Raw genomic sequence first — 13,164 nt, forward strand, 5'->3', positions numbered from 1 at the left:
TCCAAGGAAACCACCTGAGCAAGACCTGACATCATCTGAAAATTATAATCCAAAATTTGTATAAAACTTGGAAATTTGCATGCAAAACGTCAAGAGACTAACATCCATCTTATTATTTTATTCTTCTCTTATTTATTATTACCTCTCCAACTTGAATCCACTGCCACCGTTACAATGGCCGAAATGGGCTTCCTAGAGCCCGAGGCACCTCTGCCCACCCCTGCTGTCACCAACAATCCCCCTGAAAATACCCTTGAGAAGGAATCTTGGAAGCATCGTCCACCCTACAACCGACAGAGTCATGAAGAGGAAGGTCCGGTCAAGCTGCGTGCCTTTTGCCAGTGTCGGAAGATCTCATATATCTTAAGACAAGAGAAGCCACTCGACGCCAAATTCTGTCACTGTCGTGGATGCCAGGTCATGCATGGCGCTCCTTTCCAATGGGCCGCTATCTTTCACAAAAAGGACATCTCTTTCAATACTGGCTCCTGTGGTTTAAATTTCTATTCTTCCTCCAAGAATAGTCAAGACTATCACACTCCGACCAAGGTCTCGTGTGCCTTCTGCCATACTTTGATCATGGATGAAGGCCGCAATGTCTGTCTGCTCTTTCCACAGTTAATTGAGTTTGAGGGCTCGGTTGAACAGCAGAAAAAACAGCGAGAACTCTTCAAACCTACGTACGTTCCTGCTAGAGCTCTTGATTTGGTGCATAAAGATGTTTTGCTGACAGTTGTCCCTACTCCAGGTGTCACATCTTTTATGAACAACGTATCATGGATATTACGGATGGGATTACAAAATGGTCCGCTATGAATGACCAAAGTGACCGATTGGATGACTCAGGTCGTCGAATTTAACTCTGATTTAGTAATATAAACAGGTGCGCAGTGATGCGTTCGCCATTCAATGGTTCGGAACGGGCAGGCAAGGAGGGCAACTTTGAGGGGCGCTCCTATTTGATATTCATGCAAAACTGTATATAATAGTACTATGAATGAGGTATCTATCAAACTCCATGTTTATGAGTGCTGGATTCCCCGGGTGGACGGTACTGGTGCTGTTTTATAATTGGTCAAACTCGACGAATCCGAAGAAGTGCGGTTAAAGTCTTGCGTCCGCGCTACTTTCTCTCGGTCAACTAACTATAATCAGCTTTTCTGTAGACCTTTTCCATCTATAATCAATATCATCCGTACCAACTCGTATTAAAGCCTCTTACTGACCAGACTTGCGCTTCTGAAGTAGCTCCGGTGGGGCAAATTAAGCATATAGGCATGCCTGTATAACAATACATCGCTCATAATGACGCAAGTAATTTGTTTCTATGTATTCATTGTATCTTTATCCTTATTGGTATCCACAAAAATTAGAAATATTTTGAAGCACTTGACACATGAGACCATGTATGGCTTTCCAGCGACGACACCACAATTCCATTTTCATGGGGAAGATCAATGCTCTCAGATTTTAGACGAGGAGTTCCAGAGATATGAAAGCACTGGCGAAGCAACGCTATGTGAACGGATAGCGGGAAATTATCGTTTTGTGTCCCCAACGCTTGAGAGTGTCAATTGGGTGCATGGCTCAAACTCGGGCGTTATGTAGTCGCTTACTAGTTTGATGTAAATATCGACCCGCCCCTCCTTCGCGTCCCCCACTTCTTTTCACCCTCACAACTGCCACCACGCCATTCAAACACTGGCATGTCCCTGAAAAGATCACACAGCCAGTGGCCTGAAGGTATCCCCCCGTTTATTCGTCAACACGAAGAACCAGTCAATTGGGATGATATCGGTGCCGCCACTCGTGCATGGAGGTATTTTGTTCGTGAGCGGTGGGTCGGCGGCGACACCGCAGATCAACAGAAACGAGACCTGATCGAACAATGGGCAACAGCAGACCAAGAATTCCGGGATGTATGACTTGATTAAACAAAGACCTTTCTTGGGTTTCTATAGACTATTGACCCCGCAATAGAGCTATCAATCTCGAGCACCAGAGGACGAGCCTAGCTTTTTCGAAGGCGCCGAACTTAGAGTACAAAATATCTCCTGCTTTTCCGATTCCGATTCTAATCCGAAAAAAGGACAAGTCTTTCATTGAAAGTGACGTTGACGGTTTCTGCATGGTCTATATTTGTATCACCGAATTGAACGAAGAGAAACAAGCCCTACTGGCTAAGTGTATCATGGGGTTATTCCCATGGGAGGGTGGGTGGGAATTTCTAGCATCCGAAATTGTGATGTTTTTGCCCTTGGAAGGTAATCAAGGCGATATTCTCGACACCTTCAAGCTCCAGCAAAGCGTCGCCCGGCCCGATTTTCTCGATATGCATATGGCGCTTGATGGAAGTGTGATATTCAGGGATTGTTATGCCAAGCTGATTATTGATGACCGAACCTTGGAGACCGGACTGGGGCTTTGGGTTGAGTTCGACCCGAACGGCATCTATGAAACGGCCTTCCGGGCTCAGATTATGTCGCCGGATATGGCCGACTGTTATTGGGAAATTGGTCCCGGTAATCAGACTGGGATAGAGTTCGCGTTGGAGTATATTAGGTCAGGATATAGTGATCTTGATGAGGATAGGGATCCGAAGATTATCTTAGAGGATGAGTCGTGAGTCTCCTCTCTCCGGGTTATGGGTTTCTATATACTAACCGGTGCTTAGGGTCGATATGCGGAAGCCACTTGTGGAAATCTACCGGGGTGAAGAAGTTGACCTAGCAGATGAGCATGCTCCTGGCTTTCGTGAGGCAGAGGAGGAGGGCAATGGCCTAGCGATCGGATTTGATTTGCGTCGGATACTTGCGAACGATGGAGGTCCCCTGATAATCACAGATCGTGAAAGATCTTAACCGAGTGGTCTGACGAAGGATGAAGGATCGACCATTAAATTGTCCAATATAGATCAGACGGGGCGGAACGTTTACACAAAGTCTACTGGGATTGGCCTGTCCCTGGATCGTGACGATCCTCCCGGGCTGAGATAAGATTCATCTGAGACCATTGAGGACCTGTGGACTTGTGGCTATTCCATGCAGGGAAAGTGCTGTTTTTGTTCTACGCTTGAATCTTGGGCTAGTTAACCCCACCTCCGATGCTAATGCGGCCCTAACGGAGGATGTCATCCTCCCGATGTGACCTTTAGCAGCTCATCTCCTTATTAGGAAATACGTCAATCACCCAGTCTCCTCCACGAGGATACTCGGAGTGGGAAATGCCGTGGCTTTCGTTTCACATCCGGCATTCTTAAATGGAGTATAATCCCCAAGGGCTCCTTTTCGATGTAGCACCCCAGGCCATATAGTCCATAGTCATTCACCACCCTCCGCTCCGCTCGCCCCACCATGTGGCTCAAGTCGTGGGCATATCTCGCCCTCCTGGCCGGACCAGTGGCTGCAGTGTCACAAATCAGCGACGATGAGATGAACTCACTCCTCGATGCTGGCGGCGTAGATCTCGCTGATCGCTACGCGCCCATCTGGTTCTTCGGTCAGGCCCAGAACCAGCCACCCTGCTATCCCACCTGGGCTTTCGGCGGATCCCCCGACACAGCTGATGTCTACGATGATGACCACAAAACCCCTGCAGCGGCACAGTGCGGTATCCCAATGTCGGCTGTAACTGTCGCAACCCGGGGGTGGATATTGGGAACCCCGGTCCGGCATTCCCTGTTTATTATACCTATCAGCGATGCAATGATACCGAGATCCGGGTTGTCTACAATCTCTTCTACGAGAAGGATGGTGCGAAGTTTGGGTCTATCGAAACGGGGCATGACTAGTAAGATATCCTCATAGGCATGCATGACTTTCCCTCTAACGCGATCACTGGAAGTGACTGGGAACGAGTGGTGATCATCCACTCCCGCGACGACAGCAACAACTGGGCGCCTTCGCGTGCCCTCCTCTCCGCACATAGCGGATATAATAATCTAGCCTGGGGCGATATCCAGAATACCCTCACGACGGACGAAATCAATGCCGGCGATGCCAAAGACCCCAATGGCGTGCAGAATAATGATCACCCTAAGGTGTATGTTGCGTGGTCAAAACACCCCAACTTTGATACACGCAACACGGGTTGGAATGATCCGGCTAGTCAGTCGCTGGACAATGCTTTCCGCAGTGATGACTGGTGGTATTATGTTGACCCGCAGTATTATATTCGTTCCGATGATAGCACGGATGCAGGGAAGGCTCTTGGGGCGGCGGATTGGGGACACGCCTCGAGTAATCCACCTAGTGTACAGGCGGGGGTGTGTGGTGCATCGTAAGAGATAGCAGAGTGGCTCATTAGTTAGTTACTCTGGATGGTGTACATTGTATGGGATGAATGGTTGTGACTATTGAAGCATATAGCTATCATTAACTTTGGAATACTCGTAGACTTTTATACAGATACCCATTGAGGGGCAGATCCATGATAAATCTACAATTTATTTCGAGTATTTCGAGAGTATGCTGAGCTGCAAAGAAAGAACTACTAGCAATAAGCCCTAGTAAATGCAGATGCAAACTCGAATCCATTGTTTACTATGTACTGTATACAACTTCACATCCCAATGACATCACATCCCCCACCCAATCAAACCCGTCTTATTCGAACTTCGACTTGAATTCCCCCGCCCTCCCACTTCCACACTTCACATCAACTCCCACACCACATCATGTCCTGGACTCAGAAGAACTTCACCCTACCCTCGCGTAGCCGTGGCTCCTACCTCATAACCGACCATGTCCTCTCCGAAGTCCCCGAGATCCGCGACTACAAGGTCGGCATCTTGAACCTATTCGTGCAGCACACCAGCTGTGCGCTCTCACTAAACGAGAACTGGGACGATGATGTACGCGCCGATATGAGTGATGCTCTCGATCGCATCGCGCCGATGGATCGGAAGGGAAACCTTTATCGCCATTCTGCTGAGGGAGAGGATGATATGCCGGTGAGTTGAGCTTTATCCCAAAAAAAGCTCGGAAAAGCTTCTTGCTAATCGCATTATACCACCGACAGGCTCATATCAAGTCTGCTCTCATTGGTGCCTCTGTGAGCATCCCCATTACCAATGGTCGTCTGGCTACCGGTACCTGGCAGGGAATTTGGTACCTTGAGTTCCGTACTAGCCGGCACTCGCGAAAGGTTGTTGCGACCATTCAGGGTGAGAAGGCTTGACTGGATGATGCGCGTGAGGATGGTTTACGGGGTAATTTATGATTGGATTCAAGGTGTATACTGAGGTAGAATAAGCGATTGGCGAAGATGTACAAGGAAGAGGTTGCAAGTGCGACTTTGGAAAAATGCGCCCAATGGTTGTAGATAGGGGATTCGAGTCGCAAAAAAGGGTATAAAACGGCCATTACGAACTACACCAAAAGGAATATTGAACATGTTCGCCACGACTAGATTATCGCAAGGCGGAGGGCAGATCCATTGATCGATATTTCTGTACATGGCCTCGGGCCCAAAAACCAATAAGTGGAACATAACGTGGAAAAGATAAACGCCGACAAAAGGAATCTTATGCTAGTCGTCTATCGCTGCTCCAGGCTTCCGTCCGTAACGCGCTGGCTCTCGTTAACCTCGGCGGGGTCGTTGGTGGGCTCGAGGGGGAAGCTGGTGGCAGGGAGAGACTTGAGGTAAGCACGGTGATGCTCGTGGGCCTGAAATTCGGTTTGTTAGCAAAGTGAAAGGGAAGGAAAGGAGAAGGACGATGTAAGGCGCGATGGGAAATTATGGCACCGAGGGGACGTACAAAAGGAACACCGCAGTAGCCGCAGGTCGCAATCTCGGGCTTGTCGGTGTTGATGAAGATCTGGGGGTGGCCGAGGGGACCACCGCCACCGTCACAGCTGACGACGCGCTTCTTTGTCCAGCGAACGGGTTGCTTGTGAATGAGCTCAATGGCGGCCATAGGTTGGGGCTATATAAGAGCATTAGTACTAGGTTTTAGCTTCTCCGATGCCACCCCGGATAAAGCAATTGGGTTTCAATTGAGCTCGGGAAAGGCAGGAATTGAAGGCCTAGTGCAGTACTCACCTGAGTCTGCATGATAGTCTGCTCGAAACGAGGTCCGACCATGGCCTCCTCGCGCGGTTGCTGGCTGGCGGCCCAGGTGCTGGAACGGTTCGGGGCCTGCATGGTGCGAATGCGCTCGGCAACGACGGGGTCCTCGGACAGGGATCCATCCCAGGCGCTCATAGTATCGGTGGGGACATTGCTGGTAGAAGCACTGGGCTTGACGACGGGGGGGGTTGGGGTCGTTGGCGGCCATGCGGTTCTCGGACAGACGAGGGACGGTCGAGGTGTAGGTGCGGGCAGCAAAGCGCGGGCGGATCGAGGCCAGGGCCGTGAGGCGGCGACTGCAGGACATCATGCTGGGCAGATTGAGTCCCAAGAAGGGGTGGTGGAGGTGGTGAATTGGGAGAGATTGGCGAAGGAGGTCGAGGTGGCACTGGACTTTGATGGTCATCAAGATTGCGGGAGTTGGATTGGCGGTTGCTGGATTGACCGCCCGCCCACTGCTTGGGTTTTTCTGCCCGGTCAATTTCACTGCTTCAAAAACCGGTCGACCTTTTTGACTTGCTTCCCTTTGCTTCAGTACGACAGAATCGCCATCATGTCTGCTTCACCGGGTGCTGCGGCTAAAAATGGGAAGACCATGTCTTCGCGACTTCTCACCATGAAGGTTTGTTAAAAGATTCAGCTATATCATGCGCAAAATCTGACATCATTCTATAGTTCATGCAACGCGCTGCAGCAACAGCAGCTGCGAACGAACCCCAAACGCCAGGATCAGATGATAATTCCCATACTCCCAAGCGCCAACGACTATCGACTGAGCCTTCCAGCCCCGGAACCCCGCAGGCCGAACTTGATGCTATCGCAGCCGCATTGAAAGCAGAAGAGAAGAAGCGACGAGATGCCGTTATGCGCCAGGCCGCCGAGGCAGGCGAGTCAGAATGGGTATTGGATATCCCAGCTGCCAATGCATCCCCCACACAACCGTATGCGGTGGCAGCCGACTCGCTGGATGTAGAGGACGATGCCAATGTGGGCGGCCGGCGTGGGTTTGGCGGTTTCAAGCGCAAAAAGGCACCGGTATGTCTCAGTGTCATGGCTTTCACCCACCTTTCTAATCTAACTTCTAATGCTTTTTAGGCCTATGTTCCAAAGTCAAACGACGAAGATGCCGAATCTGATGAGGACGAAGACGACGACGAGCTCATGAACCCTGCCACTCCCGAGCAGGTCGCGGCCCATCGCGAGAAGCAAAAAGCTAAGGCATTGGCTAAACTGCAGCGACAGAGAGAGAGGGAGCGCCAGAATAAGCCTGTGAATCTCAAAAACCTTACGAGTATCTCCGGCTCGGGTGGCGGCGGCTCTTACCGCAGAGAGTCGGGCGGGCCCTCGAAGAAGAATAAAAAGAAGCGCAAGAGCTCCTAGACATTGTATGATCGCAGATATCCTGGGATGATTGGCATGGCGTTAAATCGAGCATGGGTTACGGCGTTTGGTCTCTTAGCACATAGTACAACAGACTACAGCTTTTTCGGCTGGTCAAAGATTTTGTGGTCTTGAATGATACATATTTTGAGGAGAAAGCAAATAAGCACAGCAGAGAAAAAAACACCCTTGGAATAGCATTATTTATGGTGACTGCACCCAGTGCCTCTAACAATGTACAATTTGAAGTGAAATACTAGTAGTAGATATCGTATCAATTCCAGGCCCAGGCCTACCTAGCCTTGCGGTCAAACTGGGACTATCCCATCTTATAAACGAGCCTTCTCTTCCCTCTTTTTCTTCTCCCAATCCTTCTGTGTCGCATAAATTTACAATCAGATTCCACGCGGCAATACCAAAGCCCACCGGCGGGGCAGCTAGTAAAGCCCACGCCCACCACCTTGGGCTCGACGCCGAAATACTCACCATCGCGCCCTTGATCGCACGCTCCAGCTCGGCTTTATCAGCATCATTCCAAACCACCACGCCCCGCGCTGCTGCTGTACCACGGAACTCGGCTTGCGCAGCCTTCGTGCGTACATCTCCCTGGCTACGGACACGGTTCTCTGCGTCTTCGGCGGTGAGGTGGGCGTCTCGTGCACGAAGGCGCGCCATTTGGATGGCTGGGTCGGTGACACCGACCACAAGGACAGTTCCGCAGATAAGGTCCATGCCGCTTTCGAAGAGGAGAGGTACGTCTAAGACGACAGCCCATTGACCGCGCAGGTAGTGGTATATCAGTGCTTTGTAGACTTCCCACCGGACGGCGGGTGGATGATGCCATTTAAGACTTGGCGATCGCGTTTGCGCTCATCTGTGTCGCCGAAGACGCGACGGCCGAGAGCAGGTCTGTTGAGAGGTTTTCCCTGGGGGGAGGGGTATCTTGTGCGTCATCGAGGAGGAGGTCGGGTGTGCTGGGACCGAAGTAGTTCACGATTGCCTTGTAGCCTGCTGTGCCTGGTTCGACGACCTTGCGGGCGAGGATATCTGCGTCGATGATGGGGAGAGAGTAGGATGTGGAGAGGATTGAGGAGACGGTGGATTTCCCCGTGGCTATTGAGCCGGTCAGACCGATGATGAGCATGGTGGGCAACCTTGGGAAGTAAAGAGAAGAGCAGAAGTGAAGTGAAGGAGTGGAGGAGTGAAGTGTAGTCAATGCGGGGAGATTGTCACTTCCGTGGTTTACCTCGGCCGACGCCCCACCCATACTAACTACTCTAGACTGGAGTATACTAGTTATTCTTCACTACATGAGGATAAGTATATGTGTGCAAAAGTTATATTTTGCATGAACCAAATTCAGTCATTGCACTTCCTACATACTGGTAACTCCTTCATCCCTTCTCCATATCTTCAATGGCATCTGGGCTGGCCAAAGATTGAATGCCTCTTCCCATTCCAGTTTCCAATCCCTCGACGGCAGTGCAAATTCATAGCGATGAACGAGAGTAGCAACAACAATCTGCTGCTCAATAAATGTGATGTTTCGTCCAATGCAAGCCCGAGCACCGGTAGTAAAGGGGATGAAAACTGCTCGCATTTGCTTAACATTTTCGTCATCCTCAAGCCACCTCTCGGGTCGGAATGCTTCTGGGTCCGGGAAGATATCTGGGTTTCGATGAGCCGCATATGTTGGAACGCTAACTGTGACATTTCCAGGGATATTCTCTCCCAAAATACGCATGCCTTCGGGTGGTGTCTTGCGTTCTAGTCCTCTTGAAACTGGTGGAGACAACCGCAGTGACTCGTCTAGACAAGCTTTCAGGTAAGGGAGACTCTTGACTTCAGCATACGGTGCAACGCCATTTTTAAATTGAACGCTGGCCACCTCCTCTCTGAGCTTTCCCAATGACTGCGGACTCTTGATGAGGTAATACATGACATTTGATAACGCAATTGAAGTCGTATCGGATCCAGCATCCACTATGGGAAGATGTTAGTGTGTACAGGAAGAGTATTACGCTGATAGGACTTACACAGAATGCTGGTCTCAGCATTTATTTCTCCGCGGTCCAGATTTCGGGCGTTACCCTTCTTATCCTTGATCAAACACGTAAGAAAATCATCCGAACCATCACTGTTCTGAAGTTGTAACCTTTCGCCGGCCAGAGTACTGACAATCCTGCCGAATTTCTGTGCGTGTTCCAATTGTGATTTTAGGTAAGGGGAAATTGTAGTCGAAATGGCACGCAGAGTGTGGAACCATTCCGTCGCTCCAATGATGCGAGAGGAAAATCGGTTACCGCGATGAAGGCTTTCAAGGCATCTGACAGGCTGGGAAGTACCCTCGATGGAAACTTCATCCGAGCCCGAATCCAGTAGTCCAAGCTTCTTGCTCAAGGCAATGTCGGCTATGGCATCAACGGTGAAGAGATTGGACCAGAATCTGAAATTAACAGACAAGTCGTCAGAGATCACCTTATCAGAAGGCAATGGTAAGGTACACCGCTGGTCGAATTGTATAACGAGTCTTTCAACTTTGTCGATGATCTTGAACTCCCACTGCTCGAGGTTACGGACCGCGAAGGCATTCGATAACATCCGGCGCTTGCGAGCATGGTCGTCACGGTCAACAACATTGAGCATGTGGGAGTGAGATCCCGCTGTCATTGCATATATATCATCCTTGCGACAAGGCGTTCCATGACCATATATGTCTTTGATAGCTCTAACGTCCACGAAAGAGAGTGTATTGGGCCCCATGCGAATGATGGCATGCTTTTTATGAAGCTCATACAATCTTCTTGTACGAAAGCTTCGTCTATGCTCCCAAACATAAGCCAGACTCGTGATTCCAGAGAGAAAATTCAACTTGGGATACTTTCGGAAACCTTTTGCATCGTAAAAATATATGGCAATGGGCCTCGCGATCCAAAGAATGAGGGCGATTAAAACTAGCAGAATTGCCATGGCGTTGGGACCTTTCAGCAATGACTTGCTCAATAGAGATGAATAGTATATCCTTCAAGAAATTAGAGTACCCATGGTTTAGTATTTATATTACTTCATTCACATCTCCGCAGAATAATTTGTCGTCCACGGGTTGACTTCAATAGCCTAAGATCTCCAAGGCCTCCACTGGGATACGCAGATTCTATAGATGGTCGGCATCGGAAACGAGCGCCATTGTGGACTGGTCGGGTACCCTTCCGATTTTGGAAAAAAGCTCAGGGTATCTACGTCTGCGTTCGTGTCGAGTGTGTGGCTATCTATCAACTCCCCTCGGTTGCTGTTTGCCGAGGTGATCAACAGAAATGCGTGATTCTATTCATGACCCTCGAAAATACCTTCATGCCCCCACGTAAAAGCATCTTTCTCCGATGTTTCAAGCCAATCATAGTGCCCATCAATTATCCGCCTCCAAGAAATTGTGGGGGTTGCCCTTGCTGGCGGGTGATATTTCCTTGTTGGGAATGGTATCCAGTATTGGAAGCGGAGACAATTTCTCTCCTCCGCAATTCTCCCCGCTCAACGTCCCCGAACCCAAGCCTCCATTCTATTCGACTCGGAATACGTCTGATTTCATTCTGCACATCAGAGATCGGATCTTCTGTGGTAATGCCCAAGTCGAAACGAGGCAATTTTGATTCTGATAGTGCCGGCAAACGCAACTTGAGGTTTCCAAACCCATGTCGTGCGTGGTACGTCAGAAGTTCAGAACAAATAGAACTCCCCAATCATTGATGGCATAACTAATTCCTCTCTAGCCATAGATGCCGTGCACTCCACAAAAAATGCAAGTCCTTGCCCATTGCTTTCTTTTTTCTTTTCTTACCGCTGACAGAAGACAGGTAACATTCGTTCGAAAGGCAAGACATGCTCAAATTGTGAGAAAGCCGGGTCCTCATGCGAAGGCGGAGGCAACAGTGAACTTCAGATCCGCTTTAGCGAGTTGAGCCATCAACCGCAGAGAGTAGGAAATACGATTCATTTGTCTGTCGCTCAGAACAATCTGCCTGATCCAAGACCCCCAATTATTTTTCAGGAAGAGGAGCGTGTTATTGGCCAAAGTTCTACTTCTCCGGTCGATACAGCCATCCCAAATTCAGGAGAAAGCACTGATGACACTCATATCTCAATACCTTTCACACAACCTTATCACCATGGTTTTGGTACATTAGAAACTGAAACCTGGCTTCCTGGAACAGCCTCTCCTGGATCAAGACCGCTTCAACCAAATTCTTTTCCAAATCGCAGATATTCTGGCATTTCCTCGCAGCAATCACCTTCCGAATCGGAGTATACATTTCATGAAGGAGATGGCGCCACTACGCGCCTATCAGAATATGGCCATTCTGAAGAAGAACGTCCCTATGCACATGCGCACCCTTTATCACTTACCGATGATGAGTGTAAGCTCGTGAAGCACTTCTTCACTGTTTTGATGCCCTGGGTAGGAAAAATTTCCCCTTCATCTCTGAGGATTCATTGAATCTAATAATACCAGTTCGACTATAGTTGCTCGCAACCGCATTTTCGATCCTACCTTCGGTTCGCAATTACGAAAGACCCTGGTGTCTTATATGCAATGTTGGCTGTTTCTGGCAAGCATCTCGAGGCAACAAAGTCAAAGATTTGCAAATCGGATGAATACGAACGGAAGTCTCTGGGTATACTGATTCCGATGCTCAGCGAAAACGATGCCACACAGTCACAGGGTGACGCAGTGCTTATATCTGCTCTGCTCTTGCGACTACTGGATGAAATGACAGGTGGGTATACTCCTTCTTCTTTTGGTGAATAGCACTAAGTTCTAACCCTGATCAAATTGAAAGATCCTACCGATTCTCAATCCATAATCAGACATACTGTGTCAGCACCTCTATTTTTACGAATACGACAGCATGACCCAAAGCCTTCAGAGCTGAGCAACGCAGCTATGACCATCGTTCTTAGGCAAGAGATTCAAGTTGCAAATATGATTAAGCGACCCGTGGAGGTAATGGGAATTGAATGTGGCATTGACGACTCGCTTGGACCTGCATCAGACGTAATGTGGACATGCCGGATGATGTCCCATGCTGCGCGAGTCACCAATTATGCATACGGGGACAACCCCCGAACTGAAACTCTTTGGAACCAACTATGGAGTTACCTTGATCAATGGAGTTTGGAAAAGCCCAGCTCATTAAACCCTCTCAACAGATGCGAGGGTGGTACCTGGCTGGAAAATCCAAGAAGTCAGGATCGAATTTTCCCGGAGATTTACTACGTGCACGATTGTTCAATTGCCGGCCAGCAATATCTAGAATTATGCAAAATCATACTCCTGGCGCATGACCCTCAGATACCGGCCTTGGGTTTGGGCCGTACGAATTACATGAAGGCGCAAGAAGAGAAAATCAGAGAGACTGTTCGAAATCTTTGCGGGATTTGGCTATCGAACCCCGAATATGTCCCCGCAAAGATCTTGGCGAGCCTAGGAATTGCAATGACGGGCGAGCTGTTCACAGATCCCACTGAAACGAGACAGCTTTTTAATATTATATCTGAAGCTGAAATGCACGTTGGATGGCCATGTCTCAAAGTGAGCCCTCAGCTGAAGGAATTCTGGTCGTTGAACAATACAAGTGCTAGTAGCGAGAACTAGCTGTTTTTAGAAATTTCTTGTTTTATACAATTTATTGATCTCGCACAAGGGTGACTTTACAATGT

At 49.1% G+C, this 13,164-nt stretch overlaps 9 protein-coding genes across 9 annotated transcripts; 6 read left to right on the forward strand and 3 right to left on the reverse strand.

Annotated features, from left to right (window-relative positions):
• Window positions 1-174: 174 nt before the first annotated feature.
• On the forward strand, window positions 175-860 carry N7509_006362 (GFA family protein; the record flags this gene model as incomplete). Its single annotated transcript, XM_056630999.1, has 2 exons — window positions 175-680; window positions 749-860. 2 exons carry the CDS (start codon window positions 175-177, stop codon window positions 858-860), a joined length of 618 nt encoding a protein of 205 aa, XP_056490301.1.
• Window positions 861-1,706: 846 nt separating this feature from the next.
• On the forward strand, window positions 1,707-2,861 carry N7509_006363 (uncharacterized protein; the record flags this gene model as incomplete). Its single annotated transcript, XM_056631000.1, has 4 exons — window positions 1,707-1,919; window positions 1,981-2,040; window positions 2,090-2,622; window positions 2,675-2,861. The coding sequence occupies 4 exons, from the start codon at window positions 1,707-1,709 to the stop codon at window positions 2,859-2,861; spliced, it is 993 nt and encodes a 330-aa protein (XP_056490302.1).
• A 492-nt stretch (window positions 2,862-3,353) lies between these two features.
• On the forward strand, window positions 3,354-4,282 carry N7509_006364 (uncharacterized protein; the record flags this gene model as incomplete). Its single annotated transcript, XM_056631001.1, is given in 2 exon segments — window positions 3,354-3,789; window positions 3,807-4,282. 2 exon segments carry the CDS (start codon window positions 3,354-3,356, stop codon window positions 4,280-4,282), a joined length of 912 nt encoding a protein of 303 aa, XP_056490303.1.
• Window positions 4,283-4,675: 393 nt separating this feature from the next.
• Window positions 4,676-5,178, forward strand: N7509_006365 (YjbQ family protein; the record flags this gene model as incomplete). Its single annotated transcript, XM_056631002.1, has 2 exons — window positions 4,676-4,951; window positions 5,020-5,178. The coding sequence occupies 2 exons, from the start codon at window positions 4,676-4,678 to the stop codon at window positions 5,176-5,178; spliced, it is 435 nt and encodes a 144-aa protein (XP_056490304.1).
• A 359-nt stretch (window positions 5,179-5,537) lies between these two features.
• Window positions 5,538-6,376, reverse strand: N7509_006366 (zinc-finger domain-containing protein; the record flags this gene model as incomplete). Its single annotated transcript, XM_056631003.1, has 4 exons — window positions 5,538-5,666; window positions 5,759-5,926; window positions 6,043-6,235; window positions 6,291-6,376. 4 exons carry the CDS (start codon window positions 6,374-6,376, stop codon window positions 5,538-5,540), a joined length of 576 nt encoding a protein of 191 aa, XP_056490305.1.
• A 246-nt stretch (window positions 6,377-6,622) lies between these two features.
• Window positions 6,623-7,449, forward strand: N7509_006367 (uncharacterized protein; the record flags this gene model as incomplete). The annotated part of the gene is made up of 3 exons (XM_056631004.1): window positions 6,623-6,691; window positions 6,745-7,104; window positions 7,165-7,449. 3 exons carry the CDS (start codon window positions 6,623-6,625, stop codon window positions 7,447-7,449), a joined length of 714 nt encoding a protein of 237 aa, XP_056490306.1.
• Window positions 7,450-7,778: 329 nt separating this feature from the next.
• N7509_006368 (putative dephospho-CoA kinase) lies at window positions 7,779-8,181 on the reverse strand (the record flags this gene model as incomplete). Its single annotated transcript, XM_056631005.1, has 2 exons — window positions 7,779-7,823; window positions 7,936-8,181. The coding sequence occupies 2 exons, from the start codon at window positions 8,179-8,181 to the stop codon at window positions 7,779-7,781; spliced, it is 291 nt and encodes a 96-aa protein (XP_056490307.1).
• Window positions 8,182-8,293: 112 nt separating this feature from the next.
• N7509_006369 (cytochrome P450) lies at window positions 8,294-10,419 on the reverse strand (the record flags this gene model as incomplete). The annotated part of the gene is made up of 3 exons (XM_056631006.1): window positions 8,294-8,562; window positions 8,833-9,432; window positions 9,486-10,419. 3 exons carry the CDS (start codon window positions 10,417-10,419, stop codon window positions 8,294-8,296), a joined length of 1,803 nt encoding a protein of 600 aa, XP_056490308.1.
• Window positions 10,420-11,759: 1,340 nt separating this feature from the next.
• Window positions 11,760-13,099, forward strand: N7509_006370 (uncharacterized protein; the record flags this gene model as incomplete). The annotated part of the gene is made up of 3 exons (XM_056631007.1): window positions 11,760-11,861; window positions 11,957-12,221; window positions 12,327-13,099. 3 exons carry the CDS (start codon window positions 11,760-11,762, stop codon window positions 13,097-13,099), a joined length of 1,140 nt encoding a protein of 379 aa, XP_056490309.1.
• Window positions 13,100-13,164: the final 65 nt, after the last annotated feature.

The sequence above is a fragment of the Penicillium cosmopolitanum genome (assembly GCF_028827165.1).
Source record: "Penicillium cosmopolitanum strain IBT 29677 chromosome Unknown utg000006l:49.0-5199605.0:1.0-5204138.0, whole genome shotgun sequence".
Lineage (NCBI taxonomy): Eukaryota > Fungi > Ascomycota > Eurotiomycetes > Eurotiales > Aspergillaceae > Penicillium > Penicillium cosmopolitanum.